Source organism: Bombus huntii, chromosome 1 (assembly GCF_024542735.1).
Source record: "Bombus huntii isolate Logan2020A chromosome 1, iyBomHunt1.1, whole genome shotgun sequence".
Lineage (NCBI taxonomy): Eukaryota > Metazoa > Arthropoda > Insecta > Hymenoptera > Apidae > Bombus > Bombus huntii.
This window is the reverse complement of record NC_066238.1, coordinates 3,394,538-3,419,032: the sequence shown is the minus strand read 5'-3', so window position 1 is coordinate 3,419,032 and position 24,495 is coordinate 3,394,538. Positions and strand designations below refer to the sequence as shown.

The 24,495-nt window shown below is 39.9% G+C and overlaps 1 protein-coding gene across 14 annotated transcripts in view; it reads right to left on the bottom strand.

Annotated features, from left to right (window-relative positions):
• The window catches only part of LOC126871700 (glucose transporter type 1), a 32,994-nt gene that overhangs the window by 6,793 nt on the left and 1,706 nt on the right, over positions 1-24,495 (bottom strand). For 6 of the 14 annotated variants that reach the window (XR_007691725.1, XM_050630796.1, XM_050630831.1 and 3 more), the window contains exons 2-13: positions 16,414-16,756; positions 13,810-14,539; positions 9,034-9,226; positions 8,649-8,759; positions 8,039-8,134; positions 7,521-7,681; positions 6,976-7,335; positions 6,554-6,785; positions 6,180-6,392; positions 4,427-4,651; positions 3,900-4,039; positions 1,914-1,943 (exon numbers count right to left, since the gene is read on the bottom strand). Coding sequence is in view for 13 of the 14 variants with exons in the window: in XM_050630796.1 (XP_050486753.1) it covers positions 1,914-1,943; positions 3,900-4,039; positions 4,427-4,651; positions 6,180-6,392; positions 6,554-6,785; positions 6,976-7,335; positions 7,521-7,681; positions 8,039-8,134; positions 8,649-8,759; positions 9,034-9,226; positions 13,810-14,531 (2,483 nt within the window). In the remaining variant the exon portion in view is untranslated. Of the gene's footprint in view, positions 1-1,913; positions 1,944-3,899; positions 4,040-4,426; positions 4,652-6,179; positions 6,393-6,553; positions 6,786-6,975; positions 7,336-7,520; positions 7,682-8,038; positions 8,135-8,648; positions 8,760-9,033; positions 9,261-10,770; positions 11,071-13,809; positions 14,662-16,413; positions 16,757-19,130; positions 19,336-24,495 lie in introns of those variants that run through there. The other 8 variants (XM_050630814.1, XM_050630805.1, XM_050630824.1 and 5 more) reach the window with 8 other exon arrangements.

Genomic DNA, 24,495 nt, shown 5'->3' with positions numbered 1-24,495 from the left:
TTCCGGCAGAGATATTTCAAAGAAGCGAGAAGAAAAAAAAAAGAAAGAGTCTGTTCTCCATATGTATTTTGAGCTTTGAGGACAAGTGATTCCTAGCGTCGTTAAAACCAGTCTCGCTTCGATCGTTAGAGACTGGTTTTTTCTTAACAAAAATCATCGATATCATTTTATTAACGAGCTAGATATACAGTTTGTTGTTCAAAACTTTCCAATGCATACTAGTCCAAACTGTATATTCGTTACGACTGAAAAACACGGTGAACAATCGTATTGATAAATTTGATAATTTCTTCGTGTTATACCTTCTGCCATTTACCATAATTTACCTGAGCAGTATATAAATATAGATACAAAATATCGATGACATAAATGCGTTTACTGGCACAGTAAAAGTCAAACATACACAATAATAAATTGATAAGTAGCACTCATTCGATCATAAAAGACAAGAAGAAAATGGCTTTTTATACTATTTCTATGTCGTTTATCAACTAGCGTACGGTTGTTATAAACCAACAAATTTAATAAAATTCCACTAAATCATAAGCAACCATAGACCGACTATCGATTAGAGTTCATTCATATGTATATGTATATATATATATAGAAGCTGTTAACGATTCATCGAATGTTTCGGCAAAACCTTGTGTTAGCGTAATTCATAATAGAGAAACAAATGGAATAAAAGTAAAAAAAAAAAAAAAAGAGAAGAAGAAGAAAAAGAATAATTGCGTAGCTTGCGAGTTTATCAAGAGCTGCACTGATCAGATAAGGGAACTTGAACGCAAAATTGCTTTCACGCTTCGCGTTAACATTTCCCTTTTCTTTCCTTTTACTCATTTTCATTGTTACTTATTACTTCAAAAAAAATTTTCTTTTTTTTTTCGTTCTGCGCGAACGATGATAGAATAATATGCAAAGCTGCTCTTGCTGCGTTTGCCTATCGAAGTAAAATATATCTATATCACTTTGTATACAACTCAGAAATGAATTTGTACGCCAAACAGTAATATAAGCACTAACATGCAATCGCACAGTACAGCGCCATAAACTCGTGCCAACTATCGACATGAAAATTATTCCAAGACTGATCTGTCGTCGAACATTTATCGGGTATTGGTAGACTAAAAAGGAGCATGCTGTAAAATACAAGGCTCCAGGAGGGAATCAAATGGTCGGGGCTGTTATGTTATAGCAAACCTTACCAGCGAATCGTTAGGAATTGCACTTTCTTTTCTCTTTTTCTTTTTATATTCTCGCAAGATCGCTAAAAGCATTCTTCTTTTTTCTTTTTTTTTTTTGTATTAATCACATAATAGCCCTGAAGAACTATTAGAAACTGTGAAATGTATCTTCGCAAAAGAAAAACGAAAAATTACAATTTGTCGTAAACGAGTTATTCATGCAATCTATGTTCTCTCCTTTATTACGATTAATTAGCCTGACTTAGGTAGCGCATGAGATGGAAACTCACATGAGCTGATAGTAAGTAAAGATGTTTCAACATGCCAGGCTGTTAGACCGAAGTTAATGGTAGTCACTTAAAATAGGCAGGGACAGGATTATTTTTCGCTTGCAGAAGCAATGATCGAACGATAAATTCAGATCGAATTCGACACACATCGAAGTTTCACCTTCGTATAAATAGAAACGTTAGAGCAAATAGTAATATATAGAGAAATATTTATGCGTATAGATTCGAATGGCTTGGCGGAAATGAAAAAGTAAAAAAAAAAAAAAAAAACAAGAGGAGAAAATGGATGAACGATCGCTAAAAAATAATCCTTTCTTTTAAAGACGACTAGTGGTGTCTTTGATAATTGTTTGTCATGCATTTAAATAATCTTTAGAAATTCATATGGTATATCGTAATAAAGCCACCACAGTAACAGGGAATGTTTTGCGTGACTCACCCATAAAGTCTGCTGTCCCGCAAGCTGCTCCTGCTCCAAATAACATAGAAAGCACAATTACGATATGTAGAACATAATTCGTCATCGTATAAAACAAAACAGAGTACGGAAGTTTCAGAACTTAAAGAATTTATCAGAACCATTAAATAACGATTTATTGAAATAATACATGTACAATATGCTAAACAAATAAATATAATAATATCCATTTGGCCTTGGGGAATACGTAACAATAAGACTATAAAGCTTCAAGCTGAGCACGTCTTACAAATGAATATCTATAATAATTACGGAAACTTCAAATAAATCACAAGGTTGAAGGTAAAACAAACGATCGTAGCTTCGACAATTAGTTTGGCTCGTTTATTTTAATCGCGTATGCGACAACAACGAAAAAGAAATCATTAGATAGATGGCATTTATAGTCGAACGAAACCATTACTTATTAAACATAGAACACGTGAATCTACGAAAACGATGTTGTACCTTCTGTGTATTACAAGAAAGACTTTGTTCGGTGTAACGTCAATGCCGAAAATTTTATTGGCAAATACTACTATGATACGGTATGAACAATAAATTGTTACTATACAACCATGCGACAATTACCATGAACGTTTTCATGATATTATACACATATTATAATCTGGATTATTTGCTGCTGAATAATTTCCTACGTTACGATACGAAGTTAAAATCTCGTCTTGTATGCGATCGAATTTCGAATCTCTGTTCCCAATAACGAGCTTTTAGATATTTAATCTCGAAACCTATAAACGTTAACGCTGTTCACGATTCTAATCGCAATCTTCGCGAAAATATTATTTAGTTTTACTCTTACTCCGGAGATACAATTAACGAGCGTACTAGTACGTGTACGAGTCAACTGATATACTGATTTAGAAATCTATCTCTCTCGAGAAAATCGAACGAACTTTTATCACAGTTGAATCCGTATTATAGCCTCGATTAGGCAGCGATACACGCATGGACGTGTAGTGTGACATTAGTATCCTACCAAATTGATAGTACGTCCCTGTTTTACTATAGGGTAACGCATTTGTAAAACGTCATGTCTCATCTACACAATGTATAGAAAGTAGTACTAGAGAAATTGTGTTGTTGTATGTTCGATATAATAATAACATAATAGTAACAATAACGACAACACAATAATAATAATGAAGTCGATAGTACTGCGTAATTGTTGATTAAAAGAAGCTCTTACAGATTATTAAGTGTTCGATATAGCGTATTACTGTGCAATATTATATGCGTGATTCGATTTATTCCAAGATAATTGCTGCACTCGTATTTTCCTTTTTTTTTTCCCCTCTCATCAAACGGATGTTTCGTGATCGTTATACTCTCCATTCGATTAATCGTTTTTAATCGTTATCAATCTTCGCACGATGAACGTATAAATATCATATCGATTGCCGAATCGAGTCGAAGTCGTGCACTTTCTAGCCTTCCGGTTTTTATTCGCAAGAATATATGCGAATTTTCCTTTCATTTTCTACACTTTCCATTTGATTCGAATAACAATTAAGAATTCACGTGTTACGTATACGCTTGATGATTCGTCGTAAATTACAGACGGCCGGACGTGTGGACGGATATGATAACAGTATATCGTGCATCGACAGGATACGATCGTTCTTTTCCGAGAGGAAAGGTAATAATTCTTTTCGCGTTTATCGTTAACGGATCGACACATGTTATAAAACGTGAATACAAAGTCTTCCGTTAGTTGGATATTTCTTCACGCTCCGTGACAACAAATGAAAAGCGAGGAGCGAACAAAAATGAACAAGCTGTCTTCTGATAGAACCATCGTACGTATAGAACGATACGTATACGTATAATAAGAAAGAGATCGATGGAAATCAGCGAAATAAAAAGGGCTTGAGAACTGAAGATTATCTATCTAATGATTTGCTATACGTATTAGGAATGGTATTAAGTGGCTTATTTATTGCGTACCTGTCGTTACCATGCCTGAATAAAGCTAGAATTTCTTCGAACGTTTTATTCTTGGTCTCAGGTACCTTCTTGTATGTGAAGATCCAGAAGATGGCTAGGAATGCACTGAATGGTAGGAACGTGTAGTTTTCAAGGCTAGTCTGTAACACATTAAAACAAGGGGCTAACGTAAAACTAACAAATGTCAATCGTTTCTTTCTGCTTGACACACTGTCTGTCTTTTGTCTATGTTTCGATTACGAGTACCTTAATCCTCGAACGGCGTTTCTAACAAAGTAACATTTACGTGTTATCATCCTAATAAACTATAACGAAACATTTTATTTCTTACGTACAATAAATATAGTTATCGCACGGACGTAAAAAATCTTTTAATTTTGTCCTTCCCTTTATTCATATAAAAATAAAATATTTAACGTTTCGACCACTGTTGGATTAAAGTTAAAACACTCGAAAACACGAAATCCCGTAGAATTTATTTGTCTCGAATCGAGCGTTTTTTTCTTTTAATTTAAAGAATATCTTACCTTCATACTTGGAAAACCGATGCCAACCAAAAAATTAGCCATCCAATTGACAAGAACCGCGATAGACATGGCCGCAGGTCTAGGACCTTGCGAGAATAGTTCAGCTGTGATCATCCACGGGATGGAGCCAGGCCCGACAGCAAAGAATACCACGAAACTGAGCGTCGACACGACCGACAGATAAGACATCCAGTCAATCATTTCCTGCACATAACCGAAAAACTCCTATCAGGCAGTAGAATCGTGTTCTTCTTTCCTGAGCAGCCGGAGGAGTCTCTCTCAGAAGAACAAAAATCGTAAGACCTACGAAACTCAACGAATAGAACTGAAATGTAATAAACCTGCATGCAAATAGTGCAGCTCAACCCTGTGTTTAAGGCGATAATGCGATTGCGACAATGCGTATAACGTGCTCTGTTATTATGTACAGTAACATCTTTCTGTTTCAAGCGTTCAAGCGATATGACTGGCCATTTTTATATACCTAAGGAGTAACCAGGACACGTAGCTTATAGACCTCGGAGAACCTAAATGTATGAGAATAAATACGCGCCAGACATACAACGTTTACGCTCGAATAAGTATACATACACGTATATATATATATAGACATATATCTACCGTTATCGTATTAGGTCGTTGATCGACGTTAAAGTCTGATGAACTCTTGTAGCTTCTGCGTATGACTTACACTGTTTGCTTTACACGAATTGTAATACACATCGGAATAGCGTTGCGAAAGAAGCAAAAGTGCTACACACGTTTAGCGTACAGAGAAATGAAATTTAATCTCATCGTCGTAATTAATTGTGTAGCCGTGTTTGGTATATTGACGTTATTATCGTTGATTTAATTATGCGCAAGAGGGTGACAGGTTTGAGCCGAAATATAGACTAATAATAAAGGGAGTAAATGTCTCCTCCAGGCAGTCACGAAAGAGGCCGTTAGTGAAAAAGGGAGGGGATGGAGTAAGGAGCGGGACAGGATTCGTAAGAAGCACAGTTACTTAAGCCTAAGCAAATAAAATAAAACGCATGCATCCTAGGTATTCGACACATCGATATATTTTTTTAAAGATTTTCGTTGTTTTCTCAAATACGTTTGTATTTGTGTAATTAGAAATTAATAATAATCTTATCATTTTATCAAGAATGGATTCGTTATGTGTCGATGCACAGAATATTAGTAATCTCTATAACGCAAATTAAAAAATAACATGCAGGATTTAGGATAGACCTTACAAATTACATGAATGGTCGGGAGAAATAAAAATGAGTATCTCGAATGCATATTTATATACGTAAAGTGGTGATAATTCTCACTGTCGATGCAGTGCTGCACTCCAGCTGTGAACAAAGTGTTAGATACACCTTTCGCCAAGGTGCATGAAGTGACAAAGCACAAAGAGAGACAGCTATATACAATCCACGTTCTCTGTGGCGTAATTAACGTTCTAAGAGATCTCGATTTTCATCAACTTTCTACGTTCGACGAAATAACTTTTGTCAATGGCAATTTATTTCTCTTTAGCTTTTAGCGAAAGCCGATTAGTACTTCCTATTCGACCCTTGTCGCTCGAATAATTTAATCGCAAAAGATACTATGTATTATCGTTATTGATTTACACGACAATACGCGTGATCTATCAAGGAATAGATACTCTGTGGTGAAAGACGTAACATTTACTTAATTAACATCGATATTACAGTACGTAGCATAATTAAAGCGAAGATGTCCTAAAATTTGAACTTACCTTTATGAGAAAAGAAATTGTGATGAATATTGAAAAGATAAACATGCCACCAAGACCGTATAAGTGCAGTGTACGCCTTCCTGTCCTATCCATAAGCGGGATGGATCCTAACGTCATTAGAACCATAATGGCACCTATGCCAATGGTTGCAAACTTGGCACTCTCCTCTGTCAAACCAGAACTAGTGAACAAATTTGTCGAATAGTAAAACACCTGAAACACACAGAGGGCAATTTCATGCGCTATTACATCCACTTTCGCGAATGGACCGTGTTGTGGAAGAGAAACGCAGCGCAAGTTCGTCGGTTGAATTCGAAACTTCGCTCATGGAGACAGTAGTACCGTATATGAAATTTATAGACGACGATACTTACAGCGTTAATGCCTGAAAGCTGTTGGGAAAGTTGCATGACCACACCTATAACGAGAGGCGCTCTCAAAGTCGGGCTACATATGAGCTCTGTCATCGATATTCTAGACTCGGCTTGTTGAGCTCGTTCTTCGGCTCTCATTTCCTCGATATCCTCTTCTACTTGGTTACTGGCTCTCAACCTTCTCAAAGCTTTACGGGCTTCTTCCTCCCACTGTTTGGTAATGAGCAAATATCTAGAGCAGAGGACCAAAAGAGAGAAGCTGTAATGGTCGGCGAGGAAAGAAAAGCAGGGAACAGAGATCGTCTTGTACAAACCACTTAAGTAGGTACATATTAGAAAACTCTATCGTCTAGTATCTACTAAAAGCCATTGCGACAGTTTTGGGAAGATGTTTCTTTATCTATACGATCGATGGTCTCTACCTTGGAGATTCGGGACAAACTGGAAGCAGCAATAACTGTAGAATGGCAGGGCAGATAGCTAGTCCTAAGAGAACAGGCCAACCCTCGTTTGTTCCAAGGATTTGCTCGATGCCCAGCACCTGGGAGACCAGGAGGCCCACCGTAACAGCGAGCTGGTTCACCGTGCCTAGGCCGCCTCTCAGGTTCAGTGGTGCTATCTCCGATATGTACATGGGAACCAGCGAGGTGTTTAAGCCACAATTGACACCGATGATGAACCGTCCAAAGAATAACATTTCGTACGAGTGAGCAATCTTTGTACAACCCATCAGGCACGCCCCCACGATGCCCAGCACGTTGTTTAGCAGTAAGCCCCCCTTTCTGTCAGCGAATGGAAAGAAAGAAAATATATAGATGAGTGATACGATAAACGATCGAATCATCCGATTACCTGATCGCAAGATACACGTTTGCACGATGCGGATTTTTAATATCGATACGTCTGGCGCGTAGGAAGCCCTAGCGAAATTACACGTGAACGAAATTGCTACGGTAATAGTACAAACCTGCCAAATCTGTTGGCAATTATCCCTCCGCTAAAACCACCTAGCATACCACCAATCGCAAATATGCTTACGGCCACGGAATATAATTTCTTCACGGAATCGTCTGAGATATCCTCCCCATACCTATCCTTGTACACGTCTTTCATAAAATTTTCAATATTCTGAAACGAATAAATCATATTTTATTTTAATTACATTAGGAACGTTAAGTTCTTTTCCTCTGTGTTCGTTAACACGTTTTCTACCATATTGGATTGGAACGAGAAGTCTATAACACATCGTATTTTGTCACTTGTATTTTTGTACAATGTGCAAGCGCAATGGCAAAATATACTTTTAGCAATAAGCAATAATTGTTTGACATTTGTCTTTTAAACTGTCTATACGTGTGCGTGACGTTGATAGTGAACGTGTTAAGTATTTATGAACGAGGAACGAATATATTTAAATCGATCCTATTTATAACTGGAATATAATATAAATACAGTAAATGGAAACTAGAAAAAGGAAGAACATACCACTTCCGGCGCATTAATAACTCCAGTGTTGTATCCAAACTGCAACATTCCTAAAACTGCTGCCAGTATTGCATACGACAGGAAAAGTGTTAGCCCCTGAAAGCATCGAATAAAGCATTAAATTTCGAAGATTTCTATGGAAATTGTTTTTCTTTTCTTTTCGATTGAAAGTTCAATCGAACGGTACAAACTACTTCAAATAAAATAATCGACGAACGCGCATTCTAGCTGAAACGAAAATCATATAACAAGCGAGTGGGGTAGAAATAATAATGAGAGGTGAAATAAAACTGCGCCGAACAACGTCATAATGGTTTATTAAATAATAATTTGTCGCTCTGCTATATAAAATCATACGCTACAACAGATAGTTATCGTGCATAGGTACAAACAGACGCATAAAAGAAAAATCAAACAGAATAATCATAACACAATATGTACATCACGCAAGTAACCAAATATAATCGATATAACGATAATAACGATGCAAATCGATCGGTAGAAATAAACAGCCATCAAAAGCGGTAGCAAGTTTCTTTTTGTGCGAAACATAAAATTGCACGACCAAGAAATAAGAATCTTTTTTTGATCGTCAGAGATCAAGCGTCACCTGCTCCAAAAGCCTAAGTTTCCGTCGATGAGAATGTTCTTCTAGTCGATCCACGTATTCTCGTAATTCCTCTATTTCTTCTTTCACCTGCTGTACCGTATCTAGTTCGTGCTGCGTAACACATTAGGAAATACGATTTAGAAATCTGCGTATCTTAACACGCCCGTACATTAGAACGATTTAGGACAAAATATCCTTTTTTAAGAGAAGACATTTTCATACGTGTATGTATAACGAAACAACTGGCAAATTCTTTTTTCTCGCTATATCTTTTTCTCTGTTTCCCTTCAATAACTAGGATAGAAAAGTCGATCGACATTCGTCGTGTTCGATCACTAATTGGTAAATTTCGGGATATCTCGTTGAACGTAGAGACCAACAGTACCTTGATCGCGACCATGTCCCGTTTGACCTCGCTGACCTCGCTCTGGCAAGACTCTACGCTCTTGGTGAGTTCCTGCAGCTGCGTGCGGATCTCGCAGAGGGCGACGGTGGTCTCCAGCTGGCGGTCACCCCGCTGCAGCTCGTCCAGCTTGGCACTCAAGTTCATACTCATAACGCTGACCTGTTTCTGCAGACTGCCCACACACACATACCCTCACGTGAATCTCGCTGGCTCGCCCGGGAAAATAAATCGACATTGTCGAGCACATTGACACACTAGACACGATCAAGGCTAACTATGCCTAGTCCCCTAAACAAGAAGTCCAACTACCTCCGCGCGGAAACTGCCGAGCCTTCAATAGCGTACGCTTACTGTACCGGGGTGTGTTCGCTCTTTCTCTCTTTTTTACTTCTATTTCTTTACTTTTTTTTTCTTTTTTACTTTTCTATTTCTTTCCTTTTAATCTACGTATACGCGAGGAGATAATGTGATTTTGATTATGATTGGGGAAAAAGACAAGATACTATTTCTATCGTGGTGTAATCACGTACACCATGTTCTTCTCTCGTGCTTTAAATCTCAGCGAGCCAGCGGTAGCTCGGCAGCTAAGGAAACGTTGGGGGTATACGAGTAGCGTGTAAACAGAGATATACAGACACATATATATGTATTTAATATATCATATTCTGTTTATGTATATACGAACATAGAAATATATTAAATTGAAAAATAGCACAACGTACAAACGCCACTAAAAGCACGTCTAAACTGTGTGTAGGTGAGTGTCAAGGTGAGAAACACTACGGTGACATATATATATATTTAAATATATATATATATTCTTTTTAATATATATATATATATATATGCATTATATATATTATATAGTTATTGGAGCTGTGCACATTAGATGGAAGTTTGTGAAAGTGAGAGATGGAAACTAGAGTCCCCGTTGAAGTGTAAAGTACGCTCCCGCATGTTTCAAATGATTCATCAAAATTTTGCAGTAAAAAAAACGATCATCCTTTGTTCCTTGTTATATTTTTCTTTTCTTCTTTTCGATATCACGATCGTTTTCCCCATAAACGCGAGAGAGCTTCGGCACACGCGAAGCGTGATTACTCTACTGGCACGATGCGGGAATGTGCAAGTGGATAAGAAAAAATATGATTCGATGCACGCTTTCAATTCGAACGTTGCATGTAGACAATGAATAAATAATATATACGCACAGATCATGATGAATGATCAGAAATCTCTCGATCGAAGGAGATTTTAGCAAACTTATCGATCGATGTGCACAGCCAAGCAGAAAGGTGATCTTTTAATCATGGACGAAACCAAAGAAGAAAAAGAAAGAAAGAGAAAGAAAGAGAGAGAGAGAGAGAGAGAGAGAGAAAGAGAGAGACAGTATGTGTGTACGTGAGTATATGACAGAGTGAAAAAAGAGAGAAAATTTACGCAAGGCACGTCGAGTGACAAGTGAATAGTGAAAAATGAATGAACACATGAGCCTTAGTGGAAGTAGAGAGAAAATGTATGACCCGGATGATAAAGTGAAAACACAAAGAAAGAAAACGAAACATACTTGTACAGAAGGATGAAAAGGTACAGACGGGATAATAGAAAAGAGGGATTAAAGAAAATAATTAATTAGATAAGTAAATAGACAGGTAGAAAAAGAGAAATAGATAGAGATAGAGAGAAAGAAAGAGCAGTGATGATGTTGCCATGTACCTGGGAGGTAGGGAGACCATGGCTGTGTTCCGAAACTACAGTAGCCTCTATGCCTCCCCACTCACTCCTCTTGATTCAGTATTTCGTCTTATTCTCACAGATCTATTTGTTCTTTGCTTTGTTCACGACATATGTACGTACGTTGGATTATCCACCAAATCCAATCAATTGACTCTGAACGATTGCACAGCTTGTTGTCAAGTGGGTCCACAACCAAAGGTGGAGGGGTAACGTGTGGCGGGGGGTTTAAAGGCCGACGACGCCCGCCCCTGCCTCTTATCTCACTCTGTAAAACTTTACCTAGTTTGGAAACACAGTCGTGGTTCAGTCAAAATCATGTCATATAATGGTATATTCGCTCGAATTAGTCACGTGACGTCCAATTCTTCTAAAGGACAGGTTCGTCACGTGCGAAGACATTTCGTCTTTTTTTTTTTTTTCGTAAATTTTTTAATTTCTATTTTTTTTTTTTGTTGTTGTTCTTTTTCGTTCTTTTTCTCACGCATCGCCATGCGACGCGCCGCCAGCTTACTCACCCCTGCCTAGTCGCCCGCGTCCACAAGCGAGCTTGCAATTTGAATTGGGCCCATCACTTTTTATGCGAAACGATATCGATCGGCAAAATAATTGACAAAAATTAGCATGATCTCATGATAAAGTGATAAACAACAGGAGACACGCACACAAATAAGTCACAAAGGTGGCACATCGAAGTAACGATATATGAGAGTGTATCGATTAGAACGATGCCAAGGAAATATGATCGTATCGTCGTCGCGTCTATATGGAAAACATATACATGTATATCTATGTTGTACACGTGTCAGTGGTAAAGCTGTTTTCTCCTTCCTCCGATCACCAACGAATTTCTCTTGTTCGTTTTCGAGCGTGAATTCCATTATAGTGCATTCACACAGAACAACGTGGTTTAAACAATGATCGGTGAGAAACGCTCATACACATACTATATACTGTGCGTGTGTTTCACACAAACTAGTCGCGTTTTGCCTTGTGCATTCGCCGGCTGCATCTATTTCCCTTTGTCCCGTTTTCGATATTCTCCGTTATCGTCTTGGGTGCTGTTTGCGTACTTATTTGTGTACCTGACTTCGAGAAAAGTGACATGACATCGAATGGAACATGAGCAATCAGTGGTAAGCCTGCGAGCGCCGCAGCCAAAAGAGTTTCATGTAAAACCGTATAACAACGTATTACCGGTGTCTCGATATTACTGTTTATGATCAAGGGTGTGTAGTATGTACAAGTACAGGACTAGAGCGAGTGTGATTTATGTATAAATGATAAATGGCACGGCACAAAGCCTTGCATTGCATTCTCTGATACATAAAGAGTCTATGTAAAACGATAAGCAGGGAAAACGTCTGTTTCTTTTATCTTAATTCGTTCTATATTTCTTTTATCTCGTTTGCTTCTTTTCTTTTTGCATTTTTGCTTTTTCTCTTTCTTTTCTTTTGCTAATTCTCTATTGTGTACTCTCCGTTCAATCGTTAATTCAGGTGAACGAGGCACCGCCACTTAGGCCGGGAATTACCTGGATGCGTTTAGAGAATATCGCAAGTATTGTTGGACATTGAAAAGAACAATATCCATGGAAAAGGTTCGTTGGATAGTAATTCTTGTCTACGAGAGAGTTTATGATCGATAAGTAAGTGCTATCGATTCGGGTACTTCGGGGCGAATAATAGAGAGCGAGAAGTGTTCTCTTAATTGGTATGCAAGTCTTAAGAGCTTATATACGTTGTTCTACTGAACTGCCGTGGCACTAAGCTAAAGTTACTTCGAAAGACTCTTATTTAAAATAGAAGGAATAATATTTGAAAAAGTCGACAAAGTTCGATTAACCCCTTACCTTACGATTTAACTTCCAATAGCGCGTGCCATGAACAACAACAAGGTCGATCACACGTCGAGCCATTTCACGGTTTGGCTGAACGTCCGCAGTTGTGCAAATCGCACATATCTTTTCATATACAAATGCAATGTGTATGGTACAACTAATTTTATTTTCCAAGATGTTTGATAAATAATTACTACCAATTGATCGTTGAACAAGAAAGATTTATTATCTTAAAGTAAATAATAAATCAATAACACCGACGTACCACGTCTCTCACATGTGTTGTTCGTGTTTGGCCCGATCGACGTACCACGTCTCTCACACGATACTGTAGATTAAGGGGTTAACCACGGTCGCAACGACTTACTTAAACGCAGGGTTGCTAAGATTAATTCAACTACGTTTTAATCGCTGAAGAAACAAAGAACATAATAATTCTATATAAGAGCCTAAAGAGAGATCACTACGGAATATCAATACAGGATCCTAAGAAGAGAGGCGCTAAACTATGAAATCAGATGATAAAAATGTTTCGAGATATTCGTCGCCCGCGGGATTCGCCAAGATTAAAAGTTCACGATCGAATCTTAACAAATAACAGATTTCACTTTCCTTTAAGTGTTATTTCGCGAATCGAACGAATTTCTTCGTTTCGTTGAAAACCGGAAAAGAAAGAGATCCTTCACATTGTTCGAACATGTACAAGTTCGCGTCTCGTCAAGGAAAAAAAAAAAAAGAAACAAAAAGAAGGTGAAACAGATCGGTAAGACCGAATGATCGATGGACCGGAAGACGATCGCCGGTGTCAGATACGTAAATGATCTCGGCCGGTACATCCAAACAATCCAGATAATTCTCAGAGACGTCGGTGGCGACGCCCATGTGACAACGTCTTCGACAAATCATTTGTACATCGTGTATAATTTTATTTTGAAACGTAAACTCTCCCTTTTCCGTGATAGCAGTGTCGCTCGAGGTCCGAACTCTGATCGCGAAGCTCGTACTATTCGACGATTGGTAGTAGTACGTGGTATAAAGAAGAGAGTCGCGTTATCATTGTACGATAATACTATATAAAATATATAAAATCGAAAAGACGCGTGGAGGTGTTTCACAGAAAACGTTAAGGTATATAAGTATAAGAGAGAGATATGTATGGTGGGTACGTCGGGGAAACGTACCTTACAAGCAACTCCCGTAGAGTGGCTTCATCGTCCTCCTGTACCTCTTCCTGCGTCTCATTACTGAACGTGCCGCGACTTGAGTGATGATGTTGATGTCGCCTAGTCGTCGGCCTACCGATACTGCCTGGTGGATACTGTCCGTGCGACCCGTGATGATGATGGTGATAGTGACCGGTGTTGGTGGAGGCCGAGTGCAAATATCGGGCGACGGTGCTGGTCGGACGCCCCCTGGTCAGCTTGAGACCGGTAACAGGAGGCGGCAGTACGGCGCCTGTACCGGGCTCCACGTAACTTCTTCGTGAGGCATACTGCTCCTCCTCCACCCTGATGATGTCCTGACGTCCGCTCGATGGCCGATCGGCCGATCTGCTGCGCGATCTCGCGCTAGTTCCAACACTTTTGCTACTTTTACGTCCGGCCGTGCCGACGTTGCTGCTGGCGGCGATTCTTTCACTTCCTTTGCTTTGCCTCCACCAGCTGCTACCGCCGACCTGTGCACCAAAATCGAGCCTCCCTCTTTCCTCCTCTTCCTCCTCCTCCTCTTCCTCCTCCTCCTCCTCCTCCTCCCCGACGGCGGCACCAGCCGGCCCTGGTTCCGTATCCTGGGACCCCGAAAGGCCCGAGATTTCTTCGTAGAGGCACTCCGAATCCGGGTCCGTCGACACTGCCGCGCTCTGCCACAACTGGTTTATTGGCTTGAAGCCGCGTGAATCGGCCATCGTTTGAGCTACACGCCAGGACACAGACACAGAGAGAAGAATTTATACAACATCGACATCATCCTCCCCTTCAACGTCTTCCTCGGCTGTGTTGACTAAAGACCACCCGATGCTGCATATCCGAGGAATACTAAGAGCAACGAGCGATAAATTTCTTTTTTGTTTTGTCGTTTTCTTGTTTCGTTGGTTTCGTTATTTCGTGTGTTTTTGCGTTACATTATGATGATTCTAAATCGATTGATAAGCTTCGTCTAGACTTTGCACAGCAGCGATTTTGCGGTGAGCTTAACGTGTTATAGTTCCGTCTTTTTTTTTCCTAAATAAATATCTTTGCGATCGCTTTTTATCGTAATTGTATCGTGATTGCGATATCGTGAAAGCAGCCTTTGATCTTTCTTTGCTTGGTCTTTACTACGTGGCACGCCACGTTAGAAGCGTGGATACAAATGCGCAAGTGGTAATGTCATTCAGCCACGCAGGAAGCGGATTCGATAAAATTACACAACTGCAAAGAAGGAAGGGAGCTAAAAGAACGTCTGACCACGAATTAAAAAAAAAAGACGACGATGAACGCGTGTACGCGTGATTCCACGTTACCGTGTTTCCTGATGATTCGGCTTGACGTGCAGTCAAACCGTACAAGTCCATAACTGTTTCATTGCAAATTAATCAGAACGATTCTCGCGTCAATTCGTTGAAAGTCTGACAGCAGCCAGAACGAGGAAGCACGATGATTAATTCACGCAAAGTTGCTCACGGTTTGTTAGAAACGTACATAATGCCAAGCCCGAGCAACTTTCCTGCTCGCTGACAGCGAATATTACCGCGAAAGTGCAGCCGTTTAAAGAGAAATAGAGAAACGTTAACGGGGAATAGGGAAAATTGACCGCTACTTTCGCCATTCGATCAAAACGAAGTCCCGCTCTGGAGCGTTACATGGCCGAACGACGTGAAACGTGAAATTTCGAAGAAATTTCAACACAACTTTCGAACGATCGATTAGAGCGAAACGAAGCTTATGAATTTTCATTCCAGCCGATGCGCACGTGAAATTGGAAACGATGAGCCAGTTACTGCAAGATCGTGCTGCAGTAATTAAGCCGAGCTTCCCGCATGCATCGCACTGGCTCGTCTTACGACGACAATTAAAGTACCACGGTAACGAGCATTATTAATATCGTTTACCGTCGTTAAATATATTCCAGGTCTCGTCCGATGCGAGATACCACAACCGAAACGACATAGATTCCTTCCATTCTTCCGAATAATAGCGTTCGACCATGCTTCGCGAAAATCGCACGTTGGAAAGATATCACGGCCAAAATACGGATCGAACGACGTTCGAATCTTGGCGATAACGATTGTTTTCGTTAATCGTTCGAAAATCGTACTTATCGTTTCGAGTATCGAGAATCATTCTGTGTAATTCGTTTCGCATAATTTATAAAATACGAAGGTAAAAATAATAGATGTAAATAAGTATGAGGGGGAGAGTCGAGTCGCCGATGAAGTCGTGCGCTGCACTTCGAAGCGTTTAGTGATACAGAAATTCTAGAAGCGAAGGAAATTGCACATAGCCGCACGACAGGTATGCAACATCCTTATATTCTGGCTTGGTGCAACCGATTACGGAATCATTGAATCGCATCTCGCCTCGATCAATTAACACCGTAATCTCACAACGGGTAATCTCGTAATCTCGAGAAGTAGGAGTAATAGGTTATACTCGGTAATTACGAAACAATTAGCTGGCTATGAAATATTACTGCCGATAAATTGGCAAGCGCTTACGTGCACGAACTATGAACAATGATGTGTATTTATTCTCTTTTATTCTTTTTTCTTTTTATTTTTCATTTTCCTGTTAACATTCTCGACTCACCTTAGACAATTCGCAAGCCATCGTGCTCGACGATGATATTATCACGCCACGACGTTTCTCGTGTCTCGATTTCGAGTCGCGAGACCACTCGCCACTCGGGATTCCTGCAACTTGGCAGAGACAATCGCCGTTTCTCTAACAGGTCGATTAACGTCTCGACCACGTGATCAAAGAAAGGTAGAAGAGGTAAAACGCGAACGATACGGACGTAAACGTAGCAATCAGTGGAATTTCCACCGCGGTACGATCACTGACGTATCGCGAGTACCGAAGAGCCACGTCCTTCCTCTGATCGTGAATTGTTTTCGACTCACTATAAGACGGCGGTATACACTAAGTGAACCTGTGAAAACAAAGAAAACAGATGTAGTGGTATCGGCAATCATTTTTAGACGATAAAATGTAATCGTGTTTTGCTCCGGACAATAGAGGATCGTTAACTACGAACGCTACTGTTACATCAACTAAGCGGAAAGAATGAAAATTTTAATGAAACAACACAATGAATGTAAATTCTATGCAGTCGATCGGTTCGTGTATTATTCATGCGGCATTGTAACAAAGATCATTTTTAATACAATTACAAAGAATCGTACAGACGCAAAGAGTGACTGGAAAAATCAAAGTAAGATGAAAAACGATCCTCTAATTGTTCCGAGCAATATATAAAATATCTAAGATTCTACGAAGATAATATCTATAACAAAATCCGTCGTAAAAGGAGAACTATACGATAGATCGACGAGGACGAGTTCGAATCGAATTCGAGCTTGGAATATTGTATTCCAGCGAAACGTAAGCATCCTCGGCTGTACATTCTAAAGATATATCGTTATCTACCGTCAAACGCGTAACAAATAGCGTTTAATCCACGGTTATGCATCAAACTATTTTCCGATAAAATTGCGTAATATTCTTCTTTGCCTGACCGATCTCAAGGAAAATCATCTTGCAGTTCTGTCGGCTCTAAGGCGAAAAAAAAACAAGGAAACAAATAACAGAGAAAAAGAAATGAAAAACATGGTGAATCGAGGGAAAGAATAAGAAGAAGAAGCATTCAGTCGACGATAATTATTCCCCCTTTGATCGACCACGGTTTTTGTAGCGTCCATTCGTCGCTGGTATACGAATGAAAAGAATGCGAGTGGTGAAATTGCCTGAATGCCAGGGAAAGGATGGCACGCTTGTTGTAGAAACCGTGAATGCGTCTCCGCACAAAGGCGGTCGTAAACACGGCCGAGTAATGTATAATTACAGACTGCAAGTGTAATTTCCAATATGACCTTGCTTGGCGACTCGGGGCACCGAGTCGGAATTCTCACGGCACGTCGTCCTAGAACTCGGACGTACCGAGACGATGTGTAAAATCGACTCGACATAAATTCGTGTAATGGACACGCGTGGAATGCGTTTGATAGCCGGTGAACGGAATAGCAGTGATTCTTCCTCGGTGGCGTTCTGACTAGCCATAACGTCGAACGCGCGTTTAAATTGCCTCTATGCGATAACGACATAATTCCGCTTGCTAATTGGCAAAGTTTCTCTCTTCCGATAATGAAATTAAACGAGCAAGGTAAACGAATAAAGTAAAAATAATTGATTTCGTCGTTTCGTGTAAAGATATCAAAGCGTTATAATTATAGTTTGGCACGAGTTTCGTTCGATCGACTTATATTGATTTCTATGGAAACAACCAACACGGATCTATGTATATTTATTATGGGTCGATACATCAACGATATATAAATAACTCTATGAACGTAAACAAAGTAACGGAATAATTAAAAGATAAATCAGGGACACGTTTGATTTTTCATTCGTCCAGGATCGATGTCTATACGTATGTAGGTACAGTCATTCTCGTTAATATTCAGACGCTCTTTAAAAACAGGAAAACTTCATAAAAATGGATGAAACGATTTGAGCTCTTTTTCAAATGTTAGAGGAATTGGTTTACTAGTCAACGCGCCAACAACAAATTTTCAACGCATCGCGATTGGTCAGAATTGCGAAAAATATAGTAAAATTCACTTTTTTCCAAATTTCTTATACAAGCCTGTAACAACGATTCGAATAATACGTTTTGTAGATTTATAACAGTTATATATATGCTCAGAATCGGTTAACGTTGCTACGACCTAGACGACGTTAAAATTGACGAAATCACAATTTCTCACAACTTTCCTCTAATTGTAATAAATCTTAAGATTCTTACATCTTTCGATGCCTTTTATGACAGTTTTTGCTTCGATCGATTTCAATAAAACTTTCGACATGTTTATGACCGATGAGCCTGTAAATCTGCAAAACGTATTGTTTAAATTCTCACTACATTCTCATTATTGAGATAAAAAATTGTAAAAAGTAACTTTTACTATTCTTCTCGCGACTCCTACCAATCGTAGTTTCTCCAACATTTTTTTTAGATAACTAATTTGGTAAACTAATTCTAACTTCTCAAAGAAGCTCAACTCGTTTGATCAAACTTTAAAAAAGTCACTCTGTTTTAGAGAGTGTCCGAATATCAACGACAACAATAGCTAATATACAGTAAAATTTAAATAAACGACCCTAAATGAAAGATCACTGAAATCCTTTAACTTTCTCTTTCCGTGTATATATACCGACCCAGGCTCTGTCAAAATCTATGGCCTTTCAAACGATGTGCAACGATCTCGATGCTATCGTACTTTCAGTATCGACATTCGATCGCTCACCTTGTATCAAAAATCTCGACTGTATCTAGTTCCTCGATGACGTTGAAATCGGTAACGTTCACCAGCATTCTCGTCACAAAACTCGACGTTCTTGAAATATTTTCAAGTAACACAAGGGCAAACCGAACAGATACCGCTTTATGTAACGACGAGCGAACGGAAAGGAACGACAGTACTAGTCGACGAGTCGCGTACTACTAACGCGTACGTTCTGTGTATCGCGTCGAAGATTAAACGAAATCCAAAGACTTTCTCCCCTCCTCTGCCGCTTGTTTCTCCGTCAGATCGCTTTCGTTCGCCGTCCTTGTTCCATCTGTCGAGGGAATCCACCCGTCATTGTTCACAGTCTGTTACGTGTCTGTCTTGTTGTCCAGTTTTTCAACGAGTTTTATAACCAGTTCCTTGTGTACTTCTGTGCTCCGCCGTACCTTAGCTGTCCGCATCTACTGTGAAAGATTAAACACCAGCGACACCGAGATACGGAACGCGCGTGAATCTTTCTTTCTCTCTTTTCTTTTCCCAACTTCTTTTTAACTGTAATGTTTGTCGCCAGAGATCGATAGATCTTCGTTCAACGAAGAAATATCGAGTTCGCGGAGTTTGTCGCGTTTCCTAGTTCCTTCGAGATGGTTGTTTCTCTCGTGTTTGTATGCACGTGTTGCAAAAAGTTCGATGCGAAATGGAGAATGATGTCGTTCGACATTTTTCACCGTCCAACGAAACGCGAAATTTATCGGTAGTAAAAGTAACGTATCGCGAGTCATACCGGACCGTCTATGAAATTACGTAAATTTATTGCTACCCAATAACAACGCGATCTCGTTCGCTATCGTGGGGATAGTACGGTAATTTCTTTATCTATTTTTTCAGGTGTGTTCCGAACACGCTTTTAAAATCCAAAAGTAAATAACTACAAAATGAATCTAACGGTAGGAATGTGGAAAATATTATCATTATTATCGATAGGTGTTATTAGTACGTCTTTATTACATTGTAGCAGTTATATAAAGAATGTAACCTTCTATAACTTCGTGTACCTTGGAACATGAACATATTTCTATTATCTATATGCTTTAAATCTTGTTTTATTATCGCTTTATTATTGTACTTTATATATTGCTTAAGTATGAAAATCAAAGCAGAAAACTGCGGTCGACTACACAATATTCCTGTTTCTCGTGACCAAAGAAAATTCCAGCCATATAGAAAATTAATAAAAGTATATCAACGTAGATGCATTATTAGTCACGAAAACGTGAAAATACATACGAACAACGAACAAGTACTTGCGAAAGTAGCTTACAAAATTTAGAATAGCGAACAAACGACGAATAATGAAACTTCCTTAATCGAAATCTTTGATACGATCGTACCAGAAAATAAATACAAGATTCTACAACCACTCTGAACAAAAGTAACGCAATTCTAATAAATTTATCGCGTTCCGCGGTTCTACCAGAGAAAACTAGGAAAGCAGTACCGACGGCGAAATTTCCACTCGCGACTGCTCGCAGCGTAATAACGCGGCGTTATATATCTAAAAAGCATATAACCGGCTGAAAGTTGCGTTAAAATTTCCAAATAAGGTTTGTTGTTAAACGGTTTCAACGAGTAACAGGTGCACAACCTACATTCGCGGTATTTACGCTGCGCTGGCCTCCAGAAATCTCTGTTGGAAAATGACACATAGCGGATTATGCGAGGTGATATTTACGATCTCGTAACTCTGTAACATCAATCTCGTCGAATAAAAAAGAATTCCATGCTTCTCTCAGCGTTGTTCAACGATATCGATTTTAAGGGCGAGATCGAGTCGAGATTGGTAGGAAATACTGGAACCGATCCTACGAAAACTCTCGGTTATCTGCTGATATCTAACGTTCACGATGACACACATACTTACGTCTCCGGATGCTTGTGATTTAAATGGATCAATGAGATGCGCTTGGCGAAACGGCAGGAGCCAAGCTTTTCTCATTTCTGCACCATAGACGTTGGCATTGCGACGAAGACGACGCGAGGGTGCATTTAGGATTGGCACATCGCCAACAGGTCCTTCGGGAGATTTGCACTATACGTTATACCTATACGTATGTATCTGTACACGTAATATCGTCATCGTCATATACGTAAATCCGAAAACGTTAAGCCGTTTGTCGAGAGACCAGGTATGCGCATTTCGTTTGATTTCCATCGAACGTATGATGAAAAGGAAAAGGAACGAAATAGTCGGTAGAGCATCTAGTCGCGCATTAAACCGCACAGCGTGTGGAAATTGCGATTAGCGATAAAAGTGGGAAATAACGAGGCAAGGAAAATCGTCATCAAGCTCGACGGAGATAAGATAGGAATGTTAATTTCGGTTGTAGTGAAACAGGGGATTAGCTGAAAATACGAGAATGGACGATGGTAGTCGTGGAGATAAAAATTTTTACTTTTAGAAAAAAATATACATATATATATATATATATGTATGTATATTTTATATATATATACAGGTGTAATCGATCAAGCAAACGTGAAAGAGAGAAGTAGGTCACGAACGTACGCTCGTCAAGTTACGCTTCTTCCGTGAATCTTCAACTTCGTTTTAGCAGCAACTTTTCGACTATGGTTGAGAGCGAGATTTATTAATGGACATATCCAACGATGATTAATGTCTGTTTGAAAGTTACGACATTAAGGTATCGTTGTACATATGTACACGTATGTATCGATGAACAGATAAAACAAACTAATTTACAAGGAAGGAATTTTAGAATTTTATCTTCTCTTGTTCTATTTCGATAACAAATCGCATGACTTAAATCGTCTTAATCCGATATATATTGCGCAAGTCTTAATCGTCTATTGGTGTGTTGCGAAATTAATCGCCGATTGTTAGTTGCGTTTTCTATCTTCGCCACGGTGTTTTCTTCGGCTCGATACAGCTACAAGATGAATTACGCCTTACGTTCTCGAAAGATGGGAACGTTACCTTAAATTAATCAGAAAAGTACACGCGCTTTATCGTATGCGCTTCGTGCACTTAGCGCACTAAAAGCAGTCCGTGTATACTACACGCGCTCGGATATGCATATGTACGTAAGGAATATGCACTTTACCTATGCATGTATCATAACCATGTACACGTATGCACACGTTATGTGTGCTTTTATCGACGAAGAAAGAGCAAAAGATAAATGGTATATTTTGCTATTCTGTCTCGGCCCATTATACATTGTACACTCAAAATTGAAAACATTCGTTATCGTTGAATTTAAAAAGTTTTTTTCCTTTCTTTTTGTAGGTAAGAATGTTCGACATGTCGCGTTAGAATATTTCACCGCATTTAACGTTACCTTAGTTGTACAAAAAGTAACGACAGATCTAAAAACTTGACAGTTTCTTTTTCTTTTACGTGCTTTACTGAATTAAAGAAGTTCTTAGAACGCAGGTTGCTGGATGAAAATTATGCCCTCAATGTCTGTCATGAATCATTACTAATTCACGTAGTACTTAACTTTTTCAGAACAATTTCCATTCAGCGATTCCATGGCGCAACTCCAGACCGATGACGCACGAATGCATAGTTTTGTCGCGGCGTGACACCATCGAATATATATGTATATATATACATAAAGGTTCGACGAAAGTAGATACAGAAGGAAGAGTTTTTTTTATCGGGCGTACAGAGAGTTTAAAAACCTCAACAAGAACGGAAGCGCGATATTGGAATTCACGGCGGTGACGCTCGAAAGACATCGATCTGTCGAATTCGATGAAAGATCCAAGTATCTGTATAAACGAAAGCGAGGAACGACGATTGGAGAAACGGGTACACGGTCGGTTGAAACTAGCGGCGAAAGGAAGGCATGCCTTACAGTTCCGATCGTTATCTAATAATGAGAAAAGAAGTTAAAACCGATAGGCGAAGGCGTTCTTTTCTACCGATTTCGTGCCACCGCGTAAAACGCTTCCACGGAGGCCCGTATATTTCCAAGTAGCACAATTGCAAACATTGATTCGAACCAGAAACTAGATACGTATGATTATTTGCCCGGCCTGGGAGTATTATAGCTCGCGTGTAGATAACAATACGACAATGGGGCGCAGTTTGCGATCGTGTATACAGAAGAATCGGAGAAAATGTACCTTTACGTTCGCGTCCAAGTGGCCAACGTTCGATTCGTTTTAACAGCCCGACCTGTGGGAGATTTCGTCTTGAAGATAACGTCTCGATGATAGATCCAGTTTCAAAATCACGAGCCACGGTTTGCAGTAACGATTGGAAGAAGAGCGCGGAAGGAACGCGAAGGAAAAAACGAGACGAAGAGATCGCGTTTTTCGGAACGGGCGATCTCGTTCTCGTTAACCTACTTACTTTTATTCACGGCATTCATTCATCCGCTTCGCGCAACGCGTTATACGTATACCCATCTATATACGTGCATATACGTATATAGATATATGCAAGTATGCGCGTATATCACCGGCGGCGCATTCGCGCATTCTATACGGGGTAAAAAAACGCGTTTTATTACATTTCGGCACGCAAATGGCGTTCGAAAGGTAACGACGCGGTCAGGTGTACGAACGAGATCTCGTCGCGACGCCGGATCTTCGTTAGCTTCGTTCCTAACCAACGATACCTCGTCTCTTATCGCTTTACCTCAGCAACCAGTTAACCCCGAGTTTCCGAGGTATTCGCATCGACGTTAACGGGAAACCTGGGCCCCGAACGTGCGATTGAACGACCGTGAGGCCGCGGCCGTGTAATCGTTTCTAGGAAAATCGATCCTCGCCAATTAACATGGGCGAGGTTGAGACCGTGCCACGAACCAACGAGGAACAGGATATATCCTGTGCCTGTGCGTGGACAGTCGGAGGGCAGGTAAAGGGAGAACATCGTCGTTCACCGCCCAACGACAGTCGATTGCATTCGTACCAACTTTCGACGCTTCTCATCGCGTGAACGTTTCGATCGAACGAGTAATCGGTGAAGGCCAGGTGCTGCTAGAATGTCAGGTAGAGAAAGGGTAGAAATATCGACGACGCTCATCGATAGGGTAGCTCGACTCAGGAACGCGGGTTGTGTTCGTTCCTAGGCCGATCTTGCCGAGCGCCGCGGGTGCCGTCGTCTTGTATTATCGATTGACGGAGGTTATGTGGAGTCGAGTCGCCGGGACACGACGATCGCGTAGAACACAGGACGAGGAATCCTATTCTAACGGCATACGCGAAACGTCGAGAGACAAATAAAATCTTTTATATCGTTCGCGCTTCTTTCCTTTTATCCTTGATCGTCATCCCCTCCCTCCTTCCACCCTTTCGTGTGACGTTCTTCGCCTCTCTCTCTCTCTCTCTCTCTCTCTCTTTCTCTCTC